The sequence below is a fragment of the Poromitra crassiceps genome (assembly GCF_964638095.1).
Source record: "Poromitra crassiceps genome assembly, chromosome: 14".
Classification (NCBI taxonomy): Eukaryota; Metazoa; Chordata; class Actinopteri; order Beryciformes; family Melamphaidae; genus Poromitra; species Poromitra crassiceps.
In genome coordinates this window covers 23,217,153-23,238,296 of record NC_139633.1, presented here as the reverse complement: position 1 = coordinate 23,238,296, position 21,144 = coordinate 23,217,153, and the positions used below count along the sequence as shown (strand labels likewise).

General features: G+C 44.5%; 1 protein-coding gene across 2 annotated transcripts in view; it reads right to left on the bottom strand.

Moving 5' to 3' along the window:
- Positions 1-6,454: 6,454 nt before the first annotated feature.
- add3b (adducin 3 (gamma) b) overlaps positions 6,455-21,144 on the bottom strand; it is a 32,404-nt gene continuing 17,714 nt past the window's right edge. For both annotated transcript variants that reach the window (XM_083651030.1, XM_083651031.1), the window contains exons 7-15: positions 16,275-16,418; positions 14,416-14,514; positions 12,618-12,791; positions 10,315-10,581; positions 9,976-10,092; positions 9,580-9,669; positions 9,224-9,347; positions 8,658-8,753; positions 6,455-8,404 (exon numbers count right to left, since the gene is read on the bottom strand). In XM_083651030.1, the coding sequence (XP_083507156.1) occupies positions 8,157-8,404; positions 8,658-8,753; positions 9,224-9,347; positions 9,580-9,669; positions 9,976-10,092; positions 10,315-10,581; positions 12,618-12,791; positions 14,416-14,514; positions 16,275-16,418 (1,359 nt within the window). In that variant the 3' untranslated portion in view covers positions 6,455-8,156. The remainder of the gene's footprint in view (positions 8,405-8,657; positions 8,754-9,223; positions 9,348-9,579; positions 9,670-9,975; positions 10,093-10,314; positions 10,582-12,617; positions 12,792-14,415; positions 14,515-16,274; positions 16,419-21,144) is intronic.

Sequence of the window (21,144 nt, the reverse complement as noted above, 5' to 3'; positions counted from 1 at the left end):
AGGTGACTGTCTATTGATGTGTAATAGTCTACTTTACTGCAATGTTTCAATAGCAATAAACCTATTTAATGATGTACAGTGACCTTAATTACAGTTTATTTTCATAACATGCTAATTATGTATAAAAATAGGCTATGTGCAGAGTGAAATAAAGACAAAGCCACATGGCAGTAGACAATATCAGGTCTAATCAATGCTGTAACCTGGATATCAAGGGCAGCCTCCAGGGTTGGCCTCTGTGTTATAGTCTAAATATGTGATGACTTGATGCCTCTGTTTTGCTTAGTGGGTAGACCATGATGGGGATTTGTGTCTTGTTTGAAAACACGATTACCCCCAAACTTTTATTCTTGATCTGACATTTGCACTTTGTGCAATGGTTATAAACATATTTCAATCATGAGAGACCAGTGGGTAAAATCTAACAAGCAAGCTTTATTCACAAAATGGCATGGCTGCTAATTTTTGGCATAATGACTCCGTGATAAGATGTCGCTCCTCTTGTGGTGAGAGAGGGGCTATATTATACAGCTCACGTCCTGTTTGGTGATTGGCTCAGCAGACGGAGATGTATGACATCACAAATGACATCACAGCAGCAGTTATGCACCGATGACATCAGAAAGTATGACATAATCAATGACATCACCGATGTTTTGACAAAATGACATGGGCTGATTGGCTATTGAGGATGGGGTGATATATGATGACGTGACTGGGTCGTCATTCATGAAACTCGTCCATGAGAGTCGGTGATTGGCTCAGCAGACGGAGATGTATGACATCACAAATGACATCACAGCAGCAGTTATGCACCGATGACATCAGAAAGTATGACATAATCGATGACATCACCGATGTTTTGACAAAATGACATGGGCTGATTGGCTATTGAGGATGGGGTGATATATGATGACGTGACTGGGTCGTCATTCATGAAACTCGTCCATGAGAGTCGGTGATTGGCTCAGCAGACGGAGATGTATGACATCACAAATGACATCACAGCAGCAGTTATGCACCGATGACATCAGAAAGTATGACATAATCGATGACATCACCGATGTTTTGACAAAATGACATGGGCTGATTGGCTATTGAGGATGGGGTGATATATGGTGACGTGACTGGGTCGTCATTCGTGAAACTCGTCCATGAGAGTCGGTGATTGGCTCAGCAGACGGAGATGTATGACATCACAAATGACATCACAGCAGCAGTTATGCACCGATGACATCAGAAAGTATGACATAATCGATGACATCACCGATGTTTTGACAAAATGACATGGGCTGATTGGCTATTGAGGATGGGGTGATATATGGTGACGTGACTGGGTCGTCATTCATGAAACTCGTCCATGAGAGTCAGAGGAGCGATTCAAAGCAACCCTTCCACAGTTCATCAAATATCCTATTTCTCCTTATTCCCACCTATGTTGCGATATCTGCAGTCTGCATCAGATCACTGTGACCACAACCAGTGACCACTACTGTCTGACAGTGACCACTGTCACAGCCAGACATGACAGCTGTGTGTTTCAGAAGCCAGCTGAACGTTATGTTTGGCTGATCTCTACAGTAAACATTGTTCTGTCATACTACAAGGCTGCAAAATTGGGCCCTAATTGGATGCAATTGTGTGTGTCTGTCAATCACTGACAACGTCTATTGTCAGGGTTCAGTCAGGTAAGGTGTCCTACATTGAAAGCAAGGTGGTGAGACTTTGAGGTGATTGATTACTCCCCTCCCCCAAAGTCAGGAGTGTTCAGGATGTCCCCGTGGACGTGAATTCAATACATTCAAATGACCCGAGAGGCAATTTGAGATTATTTGCCTACAATAAACTCATTGTTTTCACAAACTAGCGCCTTTCTTAAAGTCTCTTGTTGCCAACCAAACCCCCCCCCCGGGTGTGTTGGTCCAGTTCTAAGACCATCTAAATCTAAGATGGCAATAAATCAGTCAAATTAAATGGTGAAATCCTTTAGGGGTGCCTCACACCCAGTGGGCGACAGCATGTAGCCTACAGTAGCTATATGACAGCATGTAGCCTACAGTAGCTATATGACAGCATGTAGCCTACAGTAGCTATATGACAGCGCAAAATGTCTATAAATTATTTCACCATCCAAAGCTAACCTTTTAAGTTAGCCATCCACTGAAAAAGTAACCTTGAAATTGAATTCCCTTCTATTCTGTTGTCCCTTTGACTGATTAAGAAGTCATTTTTCTTCCCCATGCAGACTGAGAGGCATGGAGGGGGACAGAGGGGAGAGGGGCCTGCCTTTGAGGGGGCAGCCATGCGTGCAAGGCTGTGTTGTACCTCCGAGACAATGGGTGCAGATGGCTGGCCCGCTGCAGATGTGGCCAGGCCTGTAACGGACGCCTGTGAGAGAGAACACCCTCCCATGGAGTCTATTTCAGCTGCCTGGCAAGGCCTGACACACACAGACAGCCCTACAGTCTGCACGTTCAAACACACACACACACACACACACACACACACACACACACACACACACACACACACACACACACACACACACACACACACACACACACACACACACACACACACACACACACACACACACACACACACACACACACATTTGAAAGTGTACCCTATACTGATACCATAAAAAGTTAAAACTAGCAAACATAAACCCAAAAACCAAATGTGCTTACGTTGGTAACACTACAATAAGGGCACATTAATTAATTGATGCTTAATAATGCTTAATAAGCATTAACTAGCCCCATTAACTAACCATAACCTATTAAATAGTTAACTGTTAATTGAGAGTTATTTAATGCTTATTAAGCATAAACTAACCTTTACGTTAACAGACTACTTTCATGCCCACATACAAAGGTACTTTATCAAATGACTAATACATAGAGATCTATTTTTAGCTACTATGCATTTTTACATTTAAGTTAACACTCCTTCTCTTGATCCTGGATTTCCCTTCCACTCTGTCAAATGGCAACATTCATGTGAACATCAAACCTCATGCAGTCAAAAAGATAGCTAAGCTCAATAGAGGTATACATCAGGGATGGGCAACTTTGATGATAGAGAGGGCCACAAAAAAAATTCCTCGCTACCGGAGGGCCAGATTGTGACCGTGCACTTCCACCAGTAGCCTACTGTAACACCATCACTTTATAGCTACTAATTTGATGAAAAGGACTGGTAATCAAAGTTTATTATATCAACAATTATATTTTTCATATTTAAATGTAGTAATTCTTCCATTCAGATGGCACCAGAAACTTTGCTCTAGCTTTAAAACAGCCCGCTACAGCAATTTGATGGGGTACATCACCCAAATATGTCATATTAATCAGATTAGTAATGTTTCATGTGCAATGCGCATCCTGGATAATAGTTTGTTACAATAGCGTTAGCTCAAATGCTAACGTTAAACTGTATGTGGATGGACAATGCTAACGCCATTAGCGCCATGTTCTGGGACGTACAGGAAAATAAAAACACAGATTTGGGTTGTCTAACCTAACCTAACCAAAAACGTCCGCCTTGTTAAAAAAAATAAAAAAATAAATTGAAATTGAAATTGACCCAGGGGCCACATTGAGTGAGGTCGGAGGCCGCATGCGGCCCGTGGGCCGCCAGTTGCCCACCCCTGGTGTACATGGACAGACATGTCAGTGAGGGTTGCAAGCTGACAGCCTTTGAGCAGGAAAAGGCCCGTGTGTGCTGAGTGGCTGTGCAGGCTGCAGGCGGGCTGATCCGTGTGTGCTGAGTGGCTGTGCAGGCTGCAGGCTGGCTGATCCGTGTGTGCTGAGTGGCTGTGCAGGCTGCAGGCGGGCTGATCCGTGTGTGCTGAGCAGTGTTGGGGGTAACTCATTACAAAAGTAACATATTACATGTAATATATTACTTTTAGCAGTAACTCAGTAATATAACTTATTACTTATAGGATTTAAGTAATATTATACCAGTTACTTTGTCAAGTAACTCAAGTTACAAATTGAGTTACATTTCATTAAATCAAAGCACATATTTAAAAAAGATACAATCATTTCCTAATCAAACTGTGTGTTTTTATGCAAATAACCACTATAGATGACAATAGCAAAGGAAAATAATAACATTTAGAATTTTGGATTGTTTACACTGACTTCAAGGCAGTTTAAATAGTTTTTCGGGATGGTTCCGGGGCGGCGATGTCATTCTGCTGCTGCGGTTGTTTTGGTAAAAGTAATGCAAAAGTAGTGTAATAAGTAACGAGTTACTCTACAAAGAAAGTAATATTGTAAAGTAACTTATTACTTTCAAATAAAAGTAACTAGTAATATGTAGTATATTACATTTTGAAAGTAACTTGCCCAACACTGGTGCTGAGTGGCTGTGCAGGCTGCAGGCGGGCTGATCCGTGTGTGCTGAGTGGCTGTGCAGGCTGCAGGCGGGCTGATCCGTGTGTGCTGAGTGGCTGTGCAGGCTGCAGGCGGGCTGATCCGTGTGTGCTGAGTGGCTGTGCAGGCTGCAGGCCGGCTGATCCGTGTGTGCTGAGTGGCTGTGCAGGCTGCAGGCCGGGTGATCTGTGTGTGCTGAGTGGCTGTGCAGGCTGCAGGCAGGCTGATCCGTGTGTGCTGAGTGGCTGTGCAGGCTGCAGGCGGGCTGATCCGTGTGTGCTGAGTGGCTGTGCAGGCTGCAGGCCGGCTGATCTGTGTGTGCTGAGTGGCTGTGCAGGCTGCAGGCCGGCTGATCCGTGTGTGCTGAGTGGCTGTGCAGGCTGCAGGCGGGCTGATCCGTGTGTGCTGAGTGGCTGTGCAGGCTGCAGGCGGGCTGATAGCGACAGCATGGAAAGCTGACCCACTGGAGGTTGGTGGAGAATGTGACCCCAACTGGAGTAATCTGAAAAGCCTGTGGATTACACCAGTGGCTCGGCTGTCACAGAGGAGGCAAAGTCACACGGGGTGTGTGTGTGTGTGTGTGTGTGTGTGTGTGTGTGTGTGTGAAAGAATGTGCCAAACATCCCACACTGGTCTCACTCAGCAGGGAGTATAAGGCATGATGTGTGTTGTTGAACAGAGAGCTGAGTAATCTATCTCTGTCTGTCTGTCTGTCTGTCTGTCTGTCTGTCTCTGTCTGTCTGTCTGTCTGCCTGTCTGTCTGTCTATCTGTCTGCCTGTGTGTCTGTCTGTCTGTCCATCTATCTATCTGCAGGCCTTTTCAACTGGCAACTCAACTAGCCCTGATCTACTCTATCTATCTATCTATCTATCTATCTATCTATCTATCTATCTCTCTATCTATCTATCAATCATCTACTGTATCTATCTATCTATTGATCTATCTATCTATCTGATGCTAGTGGTGGGTTGCTCTCAGTCAGATCCAGTGTTGTGTGGGTGTGTGCTCTCTCTTTGTTTGAACACAATAGCTGCACTTTGGCCCGAGGTCGCAGCAGAAGGACACTGCAGTGTGTCACCTGCTCCTTAACGCTGTCAGGAGACGAGGAGGAAGAGGTCAGCGTTAAGCTCGCTCATCCCACAACATGCTTACGGGATTGTTCACTTTGGAGTCTGCTCAGCTGCCTGCTGCCCTGCTTCCTGTGTCCTTTGTAGTAGCTTATACAGCTGGAAGAAATGACAGAAGAATCCTTTTTCCAACGTCTTTTTCTTCCATATCTGCATTTTCCTGATCAGAGACCATTCATTCCCCATGAACTGGAATGTAAATCCTATAATGGCAATCAAACTGTGATGTGGTTTTCTTAACTTCTGCTTGATTTCTTATTTTGAAATACAAGGAAAGTTATTATTGTTCTATTTCTCCTAAGAAGTGTGTTCTTAATCTCTGGCCCTCTGCTCTTCCCCTGTGTCACCTCACAGGCAGGCAGCCAGTGGGTGGGGGTGGGGAAGGTATGGTTCCTGTCACTCCCCTAACATGAACACCTGTTGGAGACACAAAATCCCCTCTTTGTCTCCATGGCCCCTCTCAGTGGATTACCATGACAACAGCCATTCATATCATGGCAGAAGACTGATTATACGCTTCCACACGGACAATTATCACTGAACAGAGCACATTGTTTTAGGGGGACGCTGCTATTTTCTTCACTGAACGCTGTGCAAATAGTTTGGTAGAAAGCTTTAATTCGTACCTGGGGTGTTATTTTGTCTCTAATAATGAGGGGCGTTCAGAGTCTCCAAGCAGTATGGTTAGCTGGCCTTTCATACCCATCATAATGAAATATAGCAAGCGAAATAAAGATATGATGAATAAAACATGCTACTTGGAATATAGCATCGTGAAATGAATGCATAAATCTTCAAAATAATCAAAAACCAGTCCATGTTTTGAGCTATATTGTCAAGGTAAGATGTAGCGAGGAACACTTATAGCTTTCAATCAAAGAGCAAGAGAGCAATAAAACTATTAAGTAAACACATCCCAGTTTTTATTACATCAGGTGGAATGCAATTTTAAAGGGACTATCATTGAGGCAAGGGGGCTGTTATGCAAAGGACCATAACCTATGCAAATGCCCAGGCGATACAAATAGCAATGTAAACAACCGGGGAAATACAAGCACTATAGGCACACAAATTACTTTAGTAATACAATCTGTAAACATGATCTACTGTGTATATTCAGGTACGAATGTAAATAAGGAGCTTACAATGAAAGGCATTATGACAAAGGGCATGTTGGAATATTGATATTAGATTGTACTGTCACATTTCCATATCTCGTCTTTAATACCTTCATTTTGGTTTAGCGTTACAAAAAAAAACGTCACAAAAACATTCTATTTACAAAGGCAAAGAGCTTTCTCCCTTTGTGTCAAAGCAGGTCATTCACATTATTGACTGGGATGTTAATATATGGTCCTCTAAAATACTTTATATCAATCTCAAACAGTGGCTACAAAGAAAAAGCTTTCCACAGCAATATTGCCATCAACTTACTATTTGGACACAGTCAAAAATATCCATGACATCATTTAACTTTCGGGATTCGGGCCTGGCACTTGTCACGGTCAACTCACGCCCGTGCTCATTAGCCGATTAGCTTCCAACTCTGTAAAATTAATTGCTAAGTTCTCACTGATAATAACCATCAATATGCAAAAATATGTCTTAGGCCTTTACGATCCTTAACTCACTCTCAGTCACAGTCAGTTACTATCCTTAACTCACTCTCAGTCAGTCAGTTCCTATCCTTAACTCACTCTCAGTCAGTCAGTTACTATCCTTCACTCTCCGCCAGTCAGTTCCTTGTCACAATTACAATTAAGCAGCAACCATGGGAAAAAGCATCACTGACATTATTGCAATAACATGCCTAACTTGACTTATTTTCTGTATTATCACCAATTATAGAATGTTATAAAACAGTCAGAAGTATGTAAAGAATATCAAATCATTTATTGAACTATCAAACACTAAATTGTATATCCTAAACCAACATATTTTTTACAAGATAGTATAACTATGGATAAGTCCAGATAGAAATCATACTGCTTAAAGGCTCAACTTCAGATTTCCAGCTGCTGTGACTGTTCACTGGCATGATCGTTACTCATAAATTGTTTAACAATTTTCTCACCTTTCAAAATACATTCAAAAATGAACTTGCGCAAAAATAAAATATAAAATAAAATAAATCACAAATACTTAATAAGCTTAAATTTGATGTATCCATGAAGTTCAAAGCGTGGTTAGTGTTTTGTGCCATCAGTTTTCTTAAACCCAATGAAAATATGGGTAATAAGAACCACCCGTTTGCAGCCTTAGGTTCACTTTCATCTTGTTTAATTTTGCCGAGCTGGCAGAAGCAGCCGGCTAAAACCTCTCTGAGGAAAAACATTCATATTACCATCTGCTGGCACGTTTTGGAAAAACTCTCACATGAAATAATAGCTGTGAATGAAAGATGTGTTTAACAAAGGAAGCAGGGTATGGCCTTGAATACATTTCCTGTGAAACCAGAATGTTCCCCCAACTGAGGGGAAAACCACACTGTCCTGGGAGATTTTCTCTCTTTTTTTCCTGACCAAATTATATTCAGTCATATGTGTTATTTTACTTCCCTTCAAAAAGCTGAGAATCAATTAACAAATCACATCTAAGCCGGCGATTCACTTATCTTTTTTCCTTCTTTCAGTTTTTGCACTTTTAGGCTTCTGTGTTTTCTATCTCCTTCTGCTTTTTCTTGCTCTTTTTCAGGAACGAAGGTGTGCGGAACTTTTTCTTTTTCTTGGGGGACTTGCTTTGGCTCTCTGGGGTCTGCTGCTTGCCCGTCTTCTCCGTGCTCATTATGGAGATTTCAACCGTCTCTGTGGTGCTCACGCTCAGCTTGGAGACCTTGATGCTTAGATCCTCCTCCATCTCTGCCAAGTGGTCTGTCCCATTGGGCATTGTCTCTGGCAACAGATGAAACCAAATCAGTGAGGAGGGATGTGGGAAAATAACTGTGTGCATACAGGGTACAAGGCTGTGGTGATAATGTTACAATGAGAGTGTCCATACTGTGGCAGACAATACAATGGCCTTTTATTTCAATTAAATTATATTAGACAATGTAAAAAACACATACTAGCCGACAACAGTTGTTGTTTGCTTGGAGCAAACAGTTAACAACTAAATAACTTAAATACCTATTGAGCATCCAATTACCTTGCTTAACTGGAGTCATTAAGGGGGAGAAGGAGAGGGAGATGGTCGAACCGTCGAATGTGGTCATCTCATCTGCATCAGTGGCATCATCCTCATCTGCAAAATGATTCAGAGGGCAATTATTCAGAGGTCATTCATCAAAGCTGGTGTGTTCATGTGGTGTGAGCTTTACCAGATGAACACATGTATTTATTTTTAGAAGTTAAAAAAAATTTCCTTCTGGTTTTTCTCCCTTTTTCTCCTTCGCCAATTCCCCCCTGCTGTCATTGCTCCACCCCCTCCGCTGATCCGGAGAGAGCCGTAGACTAGCACATGCTTCCTCCCATACATGTGCAGTCAGGACTTTCACTGACAAGACATAGTGCGTGGGGGGTGGATCACGCTATTCCCCCCAGTAACCCCCCCCATCCTCGAACAGGCGCCCTGACTGACCAGAGGAGGCACTAGTGCAGCGACCTCCGCGGTGGTAGGCGAGTGCTGTTACCTCACAGTGGTATTAGTTGTAGCTATATATAGATACCACTATATATAGATACCAATAGGCTGTTCAATACAAACATGACTACCTTCTTGTCCTTGCTGCTTTCGCTCTACTGTGCTCTTGTATTCCTCCAGCAGCTTCTCCGTCAGCCCGCTGAAAGGGTTGGGAGGAAGAGAGCGAGTCTGCTCCTCATCCTCAACGATGAAAGCCTGAGAGAAGAGGAGCATACAACCATATTAGGGTCACCTGAGGTTGATGTACCATATTTTGTGATCACAGAGCCACAGAGACTTGTCTTTCTATCCGTATCTCAAGACTAGCAATACGTTCAATTAAAAACTAAAACAACAGGCTATATTATTCTTTACGACGTGGGATGGTTGAAGCGTCAGTGATGTGCCACTTTATTGTGTGTGTGTGTGTGTGTGTGGATGTACTCACTGGTCCTGGTATGGTGTCCACAACGATGCCTGCGAGTAACTGAGACTTGGGTCCTGAAGTCATCTGGACACCTCTGTGCAGGTCTCTTATCTAAGTAATTGAACAAATGGGTTAAGGGCCTTGCTCAAGGGCACCTAGGTGGTAGTAATGAGGGAGGGGAAAACGCTGCTTTTTCACTTTCCCCACCCAGAATCCTGGGGATTGAACCGACAACCTTGCAGTTACAAGCTCTCTTCTCTAACCATTGGGCCACCACTGCCCAGAGCAGTTTCCATAGCTGATGAAAATGAGCCAAACAACAGTGAGAGGTGTTTGTGGGTCTTTGGTGTGCTGGACTGTAACACTTGGTGTGCAAATGTAGTGTGAAAAGAGTGACGATGATGTTTTCAGACTGACCCGGTTCCTCTTGTCCAAAGCCTCTGTTGGATCAGTGTTGAGCGGAACAAACTGGTTCGCGTCCTCGATCCTTATCGGGGTGCCGCTGCTGATGCCCGGCTCTGAAGACTTCATCCACTGAAAAAAGGAGGCCAGAATCATGAGGGGAAAAAATGAGAAACTGTAGATTTTAAAGGGTGCATTTTATTAAACTTGCCACAAGAGGGCAGGCTTATATAGAAGAACGGCAGCTTCTTCTCTCCAGTTACAGGGTTACAAATACCTTGTGAGGCCAAAACAACACTGGTGGTAAGGATTTAGGAAGTGAAATTCACAGAGAGGCTATTGTCTTCCACGCACCGTGGTTTTGGTCCTGGGGCTGCACTCCCCGCTGGGCGAGCGCTCGGGCACGTTCACCTTCAGGTAGCTGTTGGGCGAGGTCAGCCAGCGGGTGCGTTCCCTCTGCTGCTTCTGGGCCAGGAACCTGAAGGGGCTGGGCAGGCCCAGCTCGCCGCCGTCCTCCTCCGGGGGCACGGCCCACACCGTGGCGGGGATCTCCACGTCGTTCTTGGACCGAGGCTTCTCCCGCACAATGGGGTTCCTGTGAGAGAAGCCCGTCCTGTATCCCTGGCAGGGTCACAGAGAGAGAGGACACCTTGTTCTTCCATAGACTTTTTAACACGAGCATCCTTTGCCAGAGGCAGGCGTCCCACACAGCTTCTTATTCAAGGACTTCTCAGGCCCGATTCCCTCAAATTCAAGGAGCTAACTTGGCATAGTTTGAGACACGGATCAAGGTTAATTACAGTTAGAACACGGATACATTTTAGAATGAGAACTAGCAGGCTTTACAGAAGCTCACAGACAACTGAAAATGACCTGCAATTAAATGGTTCATTCATCCATTCATTTGAAAAGAGAGAGGCTTGAATGTGTGAACAACACCTCTCAATTGTGCTGTGTTAAGCCTATTTATTACTAACGTCAAGTAAAAAACAACATCAAAATAACGTCAATCTTGCAAAAAAAAAAAAAAATCTATAGAGGGTATGCACGGACGTGACTTTACCACCGGAACACGCCCCCTCCATCGGGACTGAGTGGCAAAACCAATGGGCAAAACATTCAGCAGGTTCCTCTCTGTTGTAGGCTGATTACTGCATTCACATCAGAGATGGGGACTTGGACTTGGGACTTGGACTTGAGTCGCACTTAAGTCACCCACACAGTGACTTGAGACTTGACTTGAGACTCGTCCTCAAAGACTTGAGACTTGACTTGGACTTGAGTTTTGGGACTTGTGAACAATCTTTATTTTTTATTAAAAAGAAATTGGTGCATTAACATTAAGGAAATCTATACTGATGTCATCCAATCAATGCTGATAATGTATGCTAATAGATAAAAGAGTGAGGATAATACAGTACATGCTTTGAATTCCTTGGTTTTAGCTATGCAGTGTTCAAAGCAGACCGGATGACCCGTGGGAACCCTGTAGACTGTAGAGCTGAAAACACGTGCACTTTTCGGCAACATTACGTACTATTCTGTCACACAATCTGTACGTGAAGGAACTCACTACTATCACAGCTATAGACAAGGTTGAATGTAAAGGATGCACAAGCCACCCAGGATGCACTTACACAACGCTCCTGAAGGCTTTTCACAGTATATCGAAACAGCACTTTGCAGACGTGCCCAGTTTCAAAGCGAAAAGACGAGACTCGGTTCTCAGTTGGCAGCGGGGATCGAAAGAGTGTGCTGCTGTTAAGAAGGCATCAAAGGCCAACTAGAGAGACACAACTAGAATGTGCCGAGTCCGGTCCCACACTAAGTGATTGTGCTCTTAACTCCCCGCAGCACGCCTGGCCATCTGGCAGCTCTGGCAGAGAGGCTGGGCGGGCTCTGATCACAGAGAGCCGTGCGAGGAAGACAACACAGCTGCAACCTACTCCGGTTGTCAGCGAGTAGCAGTGTAGCACACACATGAGATCAGACATGCTCCCCCACATCTTTTGTGCCCACAGAAGTTGTTGTCAGGCACTGGTCTTTAGCAGTGGAGTTAGAGGAGCACATTTCAAACAGCATAGAAATCTTCAAGGGTTGACAGCACCAGCATACACAGCATCTCAGCCACAGGCCAAGATGAAAGCAGCACTGTCTTTGGTGAAGGCCAAAGTCCTTAACATGGTCTGATAGAGAGTCTGCTACTGTGTTGAGAAAGTGGTATGGCACCTATATATCGGCAGACCATTGACATCAGCTGATATCAGCTTTAAAAGCAATATTGGTATCGATATTACTGACGATATCTGGCATCGACAGTTGTGTGTGTGTGTGTGTGTGTGGGGGGGGGGGGGGGTTTCTAGGAGTTTCTAGGAGGGGTTTCTAGGAGTGTGTCACTTAATATAAATTATCAACAGAATGATACTAACATGGTCTTTCATTAAAAAAAGTAATGTCTGAAAATCGTAACCTGTTTTGCATTTGTACTAAGATTCGTGCAAAAAATGTGATCATCCAGTCATTCAGCTAATTCTAAGGTTAAAGAACACGTCCAGTTTGATTGCGTGCTCTCTAATCAGACACTTCCCCAGGAAGTCCCCCCGAGAGAGGAAACTCAAAGCATCATGGGTAAGGGGCACAGGTCAGGGTTCACTCACCAGGTTGTCGAGCATCCGCATCAGGGACTCGAACTCCGCCTCGCCCACTCTCCATTTGACCTCGTTGTCCATCAGCACCCCGGCCGCGGCCACTCCCTGGGTCAGGGGCTTGAACTTCTGTCTGTCCAGCAGCACAAGGTTGTCGACTCCACCAGAACACCTCAGGGCGCTCACCTAAAGTTACAGATTTTACTAGCCATATTATCACGTCTGTGCTCAATCAGTCAATTTCAAAATTCCATTAGCAAGTTTCTTTGATGCAAATGCAGATGCAAATTCTGAAATTTAAATAGGACGTGCAAAAGAGAATACCCAGTCTGGAATGAATAAATATTTTCCAAATATCTTCCATAAGTCTTTCAGTGCAGGGGAATTGTAATTATGTGTGAACTGAGTTGTAAATATGTGTCAAAAATAATGGAAAAACAAATCCAGACACATAGGATGATGAAAAAGCAGCCAAGCTGCCTCCCATCACAAAGCCACACTCTCCAAATCCTGCAGTGTTCCACCTCGGGATGGGCATCAATAATCGATAATTGATCGTTAAGGAGTCAATTCGATCACGTGAAGTTTTGATCGATTACAAAAAAAAATTGCGGAATAGATTTGGGTGGAATTCTTTCCTCCTCTCCCCTCTCCATTGCACAGCTGACTAACGTGAGGTGTAGCTTTGTATTAGTCTCTAGTTTTCTGGCTGGGCGGGGTCCTTCGTGCCAAACAACACTGTTTTTAATATGGGTAGTTCACACCGGCATGCGCCGGGGACACAAACAAACGCACACAGCTGATTGTTAATTTTCCCGAATTTCTATTATGGACATTTATTCAAAATGCCCAGCCCTAGTTCCACCTGTTGCCGGCTGGGAACAACGACCTCAACCACATCATTTGATTGAGCTTTTTTCAAACACATGCTTGCACAAGTCTGATCTTGTCAGCTTTGCTTCCAAAGTAGGTAAAGCAAGAAGACCATGCAATTCAAAATATAAAATTAAATGGAAAAACAGCCAAAACCAAGTCTGAGTGATTTCCAACAACTTTGCAGATACTGTTCTACAAGACCTGCATCCAGAGTGTACTGACCTTCTGTATTCGGTTTGTGTGTGTGTGTGTGTGTGTGCGTGTGTGTGTGGGGAGGGGGGGTGAGCACAAAACAAGAATAAACTAGACAGGGTTGCCTAATTGGGTGGTAAGATAACTGGGGAACCAATGTGCAGTATTACAAACATGTCAGACCAGTACAATTAGCACAAAAGATCATAGCTGATCCACTGCACCCTCTATGGTCTGAGTATGCACTTTTACCTTCAGGGCGAAGGTATTGTATGGCCAGGATGAGAACCAAATGAGGCATCACATCCTTCCTCCCACGCAGCATTCAGCTGCTTAACAAGTTTGAATTACTTGGTCTGTTTTTAGCACTTTTGAACTTGCACCTGATGCCCTTATTGATCCTGCAATGTGATGCATTTTTATGGTGTATATTCTGCTTATGTTTGTGCAGTATTATATGTGTCCCTGTTATGTTTATTTTTTGGGCTCTCTTTGTGCAGAGCAAATTCCCTGAGGGGTGATACAAGTTTCATTCATCCATTCAAACAATATTCTACCAAAATAAACCAGTATATCACTATGATTTATACATACATACAGTATGTAGTTAGTTTATAAATGGGTAAAAAGTGTATCAAGGCCACATTGTCAAGTTTAGGAAACCGTTCAACCTGAAAGTGGTTATTATATTTCACTAGCAGACAGAAACAGTGTCAAGAATGAAAAATGAAGTCTTATCTACCTGGATTTCACAAGCCTGCTGTGAATGGTAAATGTAGTGAAAAGCCTCTTCAACCGTTTCCCCCAGAGCAACCACGCCATGGTTCCTCAGGACGATCACCTACAAACACATAACAAGTCCTGCTATCATCAGCATGGCAGTTATGCTAATGAGGTCATTAATTAAGCTCATCAACACATTCATTACAGAATGTTTCTGTCAACATACTCGTCTTCACATAACACATGGGAGGTATTAATATGAAGTATGTCTCATAAAGCATTAAGGAGTTATAGTCGCTTAAAGAGAATCATTTTCCCCTCACTAATGTGCAAATTATGCAGGAAGTTGATGAACTATTCTTGATGTGTTGTGTTCAAAAGAATGTGTCTGAACACAGACAGAAAGGTGAACAGACAGATGTCACCATGCAGTGTTGTAGTACTCGAGTCCAGGACTTGTGACTCGACTTAACTTGAGCACTGATGACTCGGATTTGGAGTCGACCATTCATGCAGTTGGACTCGGAAGTTGGAGAGGAGGACTCGGACTTGTTAATTGATAATGTTTTTTTTTTTTTTTTTTGTAATAGATGCTTTGGCATAAGATGTTGATAACTATATCTGACATGTGACATTATTAAATTTCGTACAAAGGGCAGGCACGTGTGTTCCACCTACATGTGGATTCACACGTGTTCAGTAACTTTGGACTCGGACTCAGGGGTAATGGGGACTCGACTCAGACTCTTCTTTGGTGACTCAGACTCTTTGGTGACTCAGACTCTTTGGTGACTCAGACTCTTCTTTGGTGACTCAGACTCTTCTTTGGTGACTCAGACTCTTCTTTGGTGACTCAGACTCTTCTTTGGTGACTCAGACTCTTCTTTGGTGACTGACTCTTTGGTGACTCAGACTCTTTGGTGACTCAGACTTGGACTCAGACTCTTCTTTGCTGACTCTGACTCTTTGGTGACTCTGACTCTTTGGTGACTCAGACTTGGACTCAGACTCTTCTTTGCTGACTCTGACTCTTTGTTGAGTCTGACTCTTTGGTGACTCAGACTCTTCTTTGGTGACTCAGACTCTTCTTTGGTGACTCAGACTCTTCTTTGGTGACTCAGACTCTTTGGTGACTCAGACTCTTCTTTGGTGACTCAGACTCTTCTTTGGTGACTCAGACTCTTCTTTGGTGACTCTGACTCTTTGGTGACTCAGACTCTTTGGTGACTCAGACTTGGACTCAGACTCTTCTTTGTTGAGTCTGACTCTTTGGTGACTCTGACTCTTTGATGACTCAGACTTGGACTCAGACTCTTCTTTGTTGAGTCTGACTCTTTGGTGACTCTGACTCTTTGGTGACTCAGACTTGGACTCAGACTCTTCTTTGTTGAGTCTGACTCTTTGGTGACTCTGACTCTTTGGTGACTCAGACTTGGACTCAGACTCTTCTTTGGTGACTCTGACTCTTTGGTGACTCAGACTCGAACACTGGGGACTCGAGACTTGACTCGGACTCGAGATTTGTCACTTGACTACAACACTGTCACCGTGACGACATGATACCTGCATACCACTTTTACAAATACCCTGCAATGACTGAATTGAGTTATTTGAAACATCTCAATTTCACATGTTTCACACGTTTAAATTGGAAATATAGGATTAGCAAATCAAGCATGTTCAATTTGAGTTACTATGCATTATTAGCATAACATGACTAATACATGTGTTGATCAACAGGTACAAAACACAGTAATATTAAGAGTAATCACAGGTTGTTGAGACTACTCTCAAATGACTAAACATACAAGCAGCGTTTTCCCCCCGCGTGCATGGAGAAGAGTCTAGTCTTTAATGAGTCCCTTGGTCTGGCATTACCTTGGCAGTAGGGCCCAGGGCTTTCTGGAACTCCACCTTCTCCTCTTTATCATCCAGGCAGCCATGGTAACCAAAGTAGCTGACGTCGCCCAGCAGCAAAGCCTCCTGGGAAATGGGCAGGATGCCACATTTCATAGAGGACACCTGTTAAGATGGGATAACAGCATCTATCAGGGATCCTGCACCTTTTTCAACATCAAATTCAGGGACTTTCCAGGCCCAATTCCCTCAAATTCAAGGACCCAACACAGCATCGTTTGAGACACAGACACTTATAGCCTACAGTTACAGTTACAACACTGAGCATTTTTATCATGAGAAGTTGAACTAGCAGGCTTTACAGAAGCTCACAGACAACAAGTAAAGAGAGAGGCTTGAATGTGTGAATGCTTCTCAACTGTGCTTTTACCTGTGTGTTACACATTAAGTTACATATATATATATATATATATATATATATATATATATATATATATATATATATATATATATATATATATATATATATATATATATATTGTGGAAAATCCCCTCATTTCACATTCCTCCAACTGCCTCCTCACTGCTTCCCTTCACTGCTCTCTGGATGGGCGGAGCCCGAGAGCTAATAAGGCCAGTCACTTCACCTGTGGCAAATCCCTTTGCTGGAAACCATCGGAGCACAAGCTGGCTGGCCTCCACTGGATTCCACACCTTCACCTTTTTGCTGTGTAAATGATTAGTAAGTTTTCCTTTTATTTGACTTTGCTTTGGTAATTTATGATCATTGGTTGCACTGCTTAAGTTCCTTTAATAGTTATTTCTGTATTTGGATATTATATAATTAGTAATTGTTTGGATTTAATTGTTACTTATGTTGAATCACTATGGATTTATAATATGTTCTTCTTTCTTTATCACCAGCAAACCAGCAACAACATATGGTGTCCCAGGGACCACCTGCGCCTGTGCCTCCTGCACTGCCAGTCCCGGTGGTCCCCCTGGCTCCAGTCCCAGTGTCCCCCGCACCACCAGTCCCGGTGTCCCCCGCACCGCCAGTCCCGGTGGCTCCCCTGGCTCCAGTCCCAGTGCCCCCCGCACTGTCAGTCCCGGTGCTTCCTGCACCACCAGTCCCGGTGCCCCCCGCATCGCCAGTCCCGGTGGCCCCCCTGGCTCCAGTCCCAGTGCCCCCCGCACTGCCAGTTCCGGTGCCCCCTGCACCACCAGTCCCAGTGCCCCCCGCACTGTCAGTCCTGGTGCTTCCTGCACCACCAGTCCCAGTGCCCCCTGCACTGCCAGTTCCGGTGCCCCCTGCACCGCCAGTCCCGGTGGCCCCCCTGGCTCCAGTCCCAGTGCCCCCCGCACTGCCAGTTCCGGTGCCCCCTGCACCACCAGTCCCAGTGCCCCCCGCACTGTCAGTCCCGGTGCTTCCTGCACCACCAGTCCCGGTGCTCCATGCACTGCCAGTTCCGGTGCCCCCCGCACCGCCAGTCCCGGTGGTCCCCCTGGCTCCAGTCCCAGTGCCCCCCACACTGCCAGTTCCGGTGCCCCCCGCACCGCCAGTCCCGGTGGCCCCCCTGGCTCCAGTTCCGGTGCCCCCTGCACCGCCAGCCCTGGTGGCCCCCCTGGCACCAGTCCAGGTGCCCCCTGCACCGGTGCCCCCCCCGGCTCTAGCCCCAGTGCCCCCTAGACCTCCTGCTCGGGTGGCCCCCGCACCTCCATCTGCTCCCTTGGCACCCATCCCTCGGCGACGACCTACCGTGGCACCATTCCACCACCAGCATCCAGGTCGGCCTCCGGAAGGGTGCTGCTACCTGTGTCATCAGCGTCTGGGCCATCGTCCAGGGTTGCACCACCCTTCTGACCTTCCCCCTGGACGCCCTCCTGACCCGTGGTGCCCTTCAGCCATCCTGCCTGACCTGGAGCCTGTGAACCCAAAATTTGTCCTCATGGGGCGGCTGGAGGCAGCCCTTCCACAGGTTGTATATGCCCGTCCTGACCTTCTGGGCACAAGGAGATGGCGTCACAGTCAAGTGCTCGCGGATCAATTCTGGGCGAGCTTTGTGAAACATTATCTACCGGCACTTCAATCACGACAAAAATGGACAGCGGAGAATCCTAATCTCGCCCTGAACCCCATGGTTATGGTTGTGGACTCTAATCTGCCCCGGGCATCATGGCCCATAGGAAGAGTTCAGAAACTTCTCCCCAGCTCCGACGGCAGAGTCAGAGTGGCCGAGATACTGATGAGAGGAAAAACCTATGTGCGACCCGTCAGTCGGTTGGTTCCTCTTACACAGATCAAAGATGACGATCCGGACCCTCTTCATCCCATCTAAGGATTTTCCTACAACTCAAATATAGTTCCCCAATTTGAGGGGCGGCTGTGGAAAATCCCCTCATTTCACATTCCTCCAACTGCCTCCTCACTGCTTCCCTTCACTGCTCTCTGGATGGGCGGAGCCCGAGAGCTAATAAGGCCAGTCACTTCACCTGTGGCAAATCCCTTTGCTGGAAACCATCGGAGCACAAGCTGGCTGGCCTCCACTGGATTCCACACCTTCACCTTTTTGCTGTGTAAATGATTAGTAAGTTTTCCTTTTATTTGACTTTGCTTTGGTAATTTATGATCATTGGTTGCACTGCTTAAGTTCCTTTAATAGTTATTTCTGTATTTGGATATTATATAATTAGTAATTGTTTGGATTTAACACGTTCACTGCCAATGACGTGTTTTTACGTCAAACAAAATCCAACGGTTGACTGCCAATGACGTGTTTTTACGTCAAAAAATGTTTTTTTTTTTTTGACCGTGGGATGTGCATCTAACCCTTTTACATCTCTTATATAAATATTGAAGCCACCGAACGTGTACAACCCATTCCACCGACCCACTAAGTGGCGACAGTGCTCTCCTGACTAGAGGAAGGCAAGCAAAAAGCAGTGTGAGGAAGCCATTCTCATGAAAATGGATTGGCGAAAACGCTTTCGTTTTCGCGCTGATTGCTGGCGGTGCGGGATTCCAAATTTGCATAATAGATTACGGGTGGAACACACTTTGAAACACGCAGCATAAATATGACCAGAATCGCAAAAGCTTCATCAAAGCTCTCAACCGAAACTCCAAGAAACGAGCGAGCAGCATCCAGACTTGCCCAGCGGCCGCCAGCAGACAGGCACAGTAGCAGCAAAGCAGTGAGCCTGGTGACGCGAGGTTACAGCAGCAACAGAAACGAGCTTGTGACACGCCCGCTGCAGCCAAGAAGAACACACACGGAGGGAGGAGTTTGAAGGAGAGGGGTGTTTCCTGCTGTTATGGAGGAAATGACTGTTCAAAACTATTGTTTAGATGTCTGACGTCTTACTGATGCCAAAAATGAATGGTTAAAGTGACTGTTCTATCGAATTTCACAAAAAGCCGTTTATCTCAGAATAAATTTTCAGACGCTGAAACCATGCTGTATTCAACTGCTAATGCTTACATAACTACTAACTCTACAAACTAACTCTTTTAGACAGAGAAAGCACACATTCTATTAGTTCTTTTGAGATATTGTGTGTTCACAAAATCCTAACAGAAACAAATCCTCGGCTCTTGAAAGATGAGCCAGAATCCTCAATAAAAAACCTTGGCAGAAGCTAACTACAGTATTGAAAAACGGCTGGCAGTGAATGTGTTAATTGTTACTTATGTTGAATCACTATGGATTTATGTTCTTCTTTCTTTATCACCAGCAAACCAGCAACAACATATGGTGTCTAAATAAAAGTACTGGTGTTGGAATCCAAGCCTCTGCTGTCTTCTGTCCTGGCCGACAGGCCATTGTGTTGGGCCCTACCTGGAACCAGGCCTTAGACCTGAGCTGCACCCACCCTCACCACCATTCCTTGCAATTTATATTTTTCATATATATATATATATATATATATATATATATATATATATATATATATATATATATATCTTCACTGGCCTCACGATTCGATTGCGATTCAGAGGGCTACGATTCGATTCGATTACAATTATCGATGCATCTCGATGCATCACTTTTTTCCCCAATACATGATTTATTTTTTCTCATTTTCTTTTTTCTCACTTTGTGGCTACTTTTAAAATAAAAGTGCATTTGGAATTGCATTGTATTATGATCCAAATAAACAACTGCATGTACTTCCATTATATTTTATTCATTATAAAAATTAAAAATTAAAGTTTTTTTAATAATCGTTTTTTTTTTACATTTGTGAATTGATGCAGAATCGTGCACGTCCGCATCGCGATGCATCTTATAATCGATTATTTTTGACACCCCTAATATATATATATATATCAAAAGAACTTCAATTTCTATTCTTGCAAAAAATCTATAAATTGAAGCACTTTCAATGACCCAGACTGATGTCTATTTATGTCCATTTTCAAAAACTTTGAAGGCCTTGGTTCCCCCGACCCCCTCAAATTCACAAACTGACAAGGATTTCAAGGAGCCGTGGGAACCCTGATCTGTGATCATGATGCGTCCACAACTAACTGAACTAAGGCACCTTTTTTGCTGTAAGGTACAAATAAAACTTGACATAGTGGTGTTCATCATGTGCTGTGCGTTTTACAGCCGAGCTTCAAAGGAAACGGCAACATCACATTACAGGGAGTCTGCATCCAAAATAACTCAGCATGCAGCGGGCTGGTTTGAATCCCGATGTTTCCCTCTGGCGCCAAATAAGCATTTAGCCGCCGCTTTTACACCCTGATTAAGATGAAGCTGACAGCGCGCTCGTTTAATGCTAGCTTGGAGCGTACAGTACTTACAGCAGCTGAGGTAGAGTGTGTATATGTGTGTATACAGTACTTACAGCAGCTGAGGTAGAGTGTACCGGTATATGTGTGTAT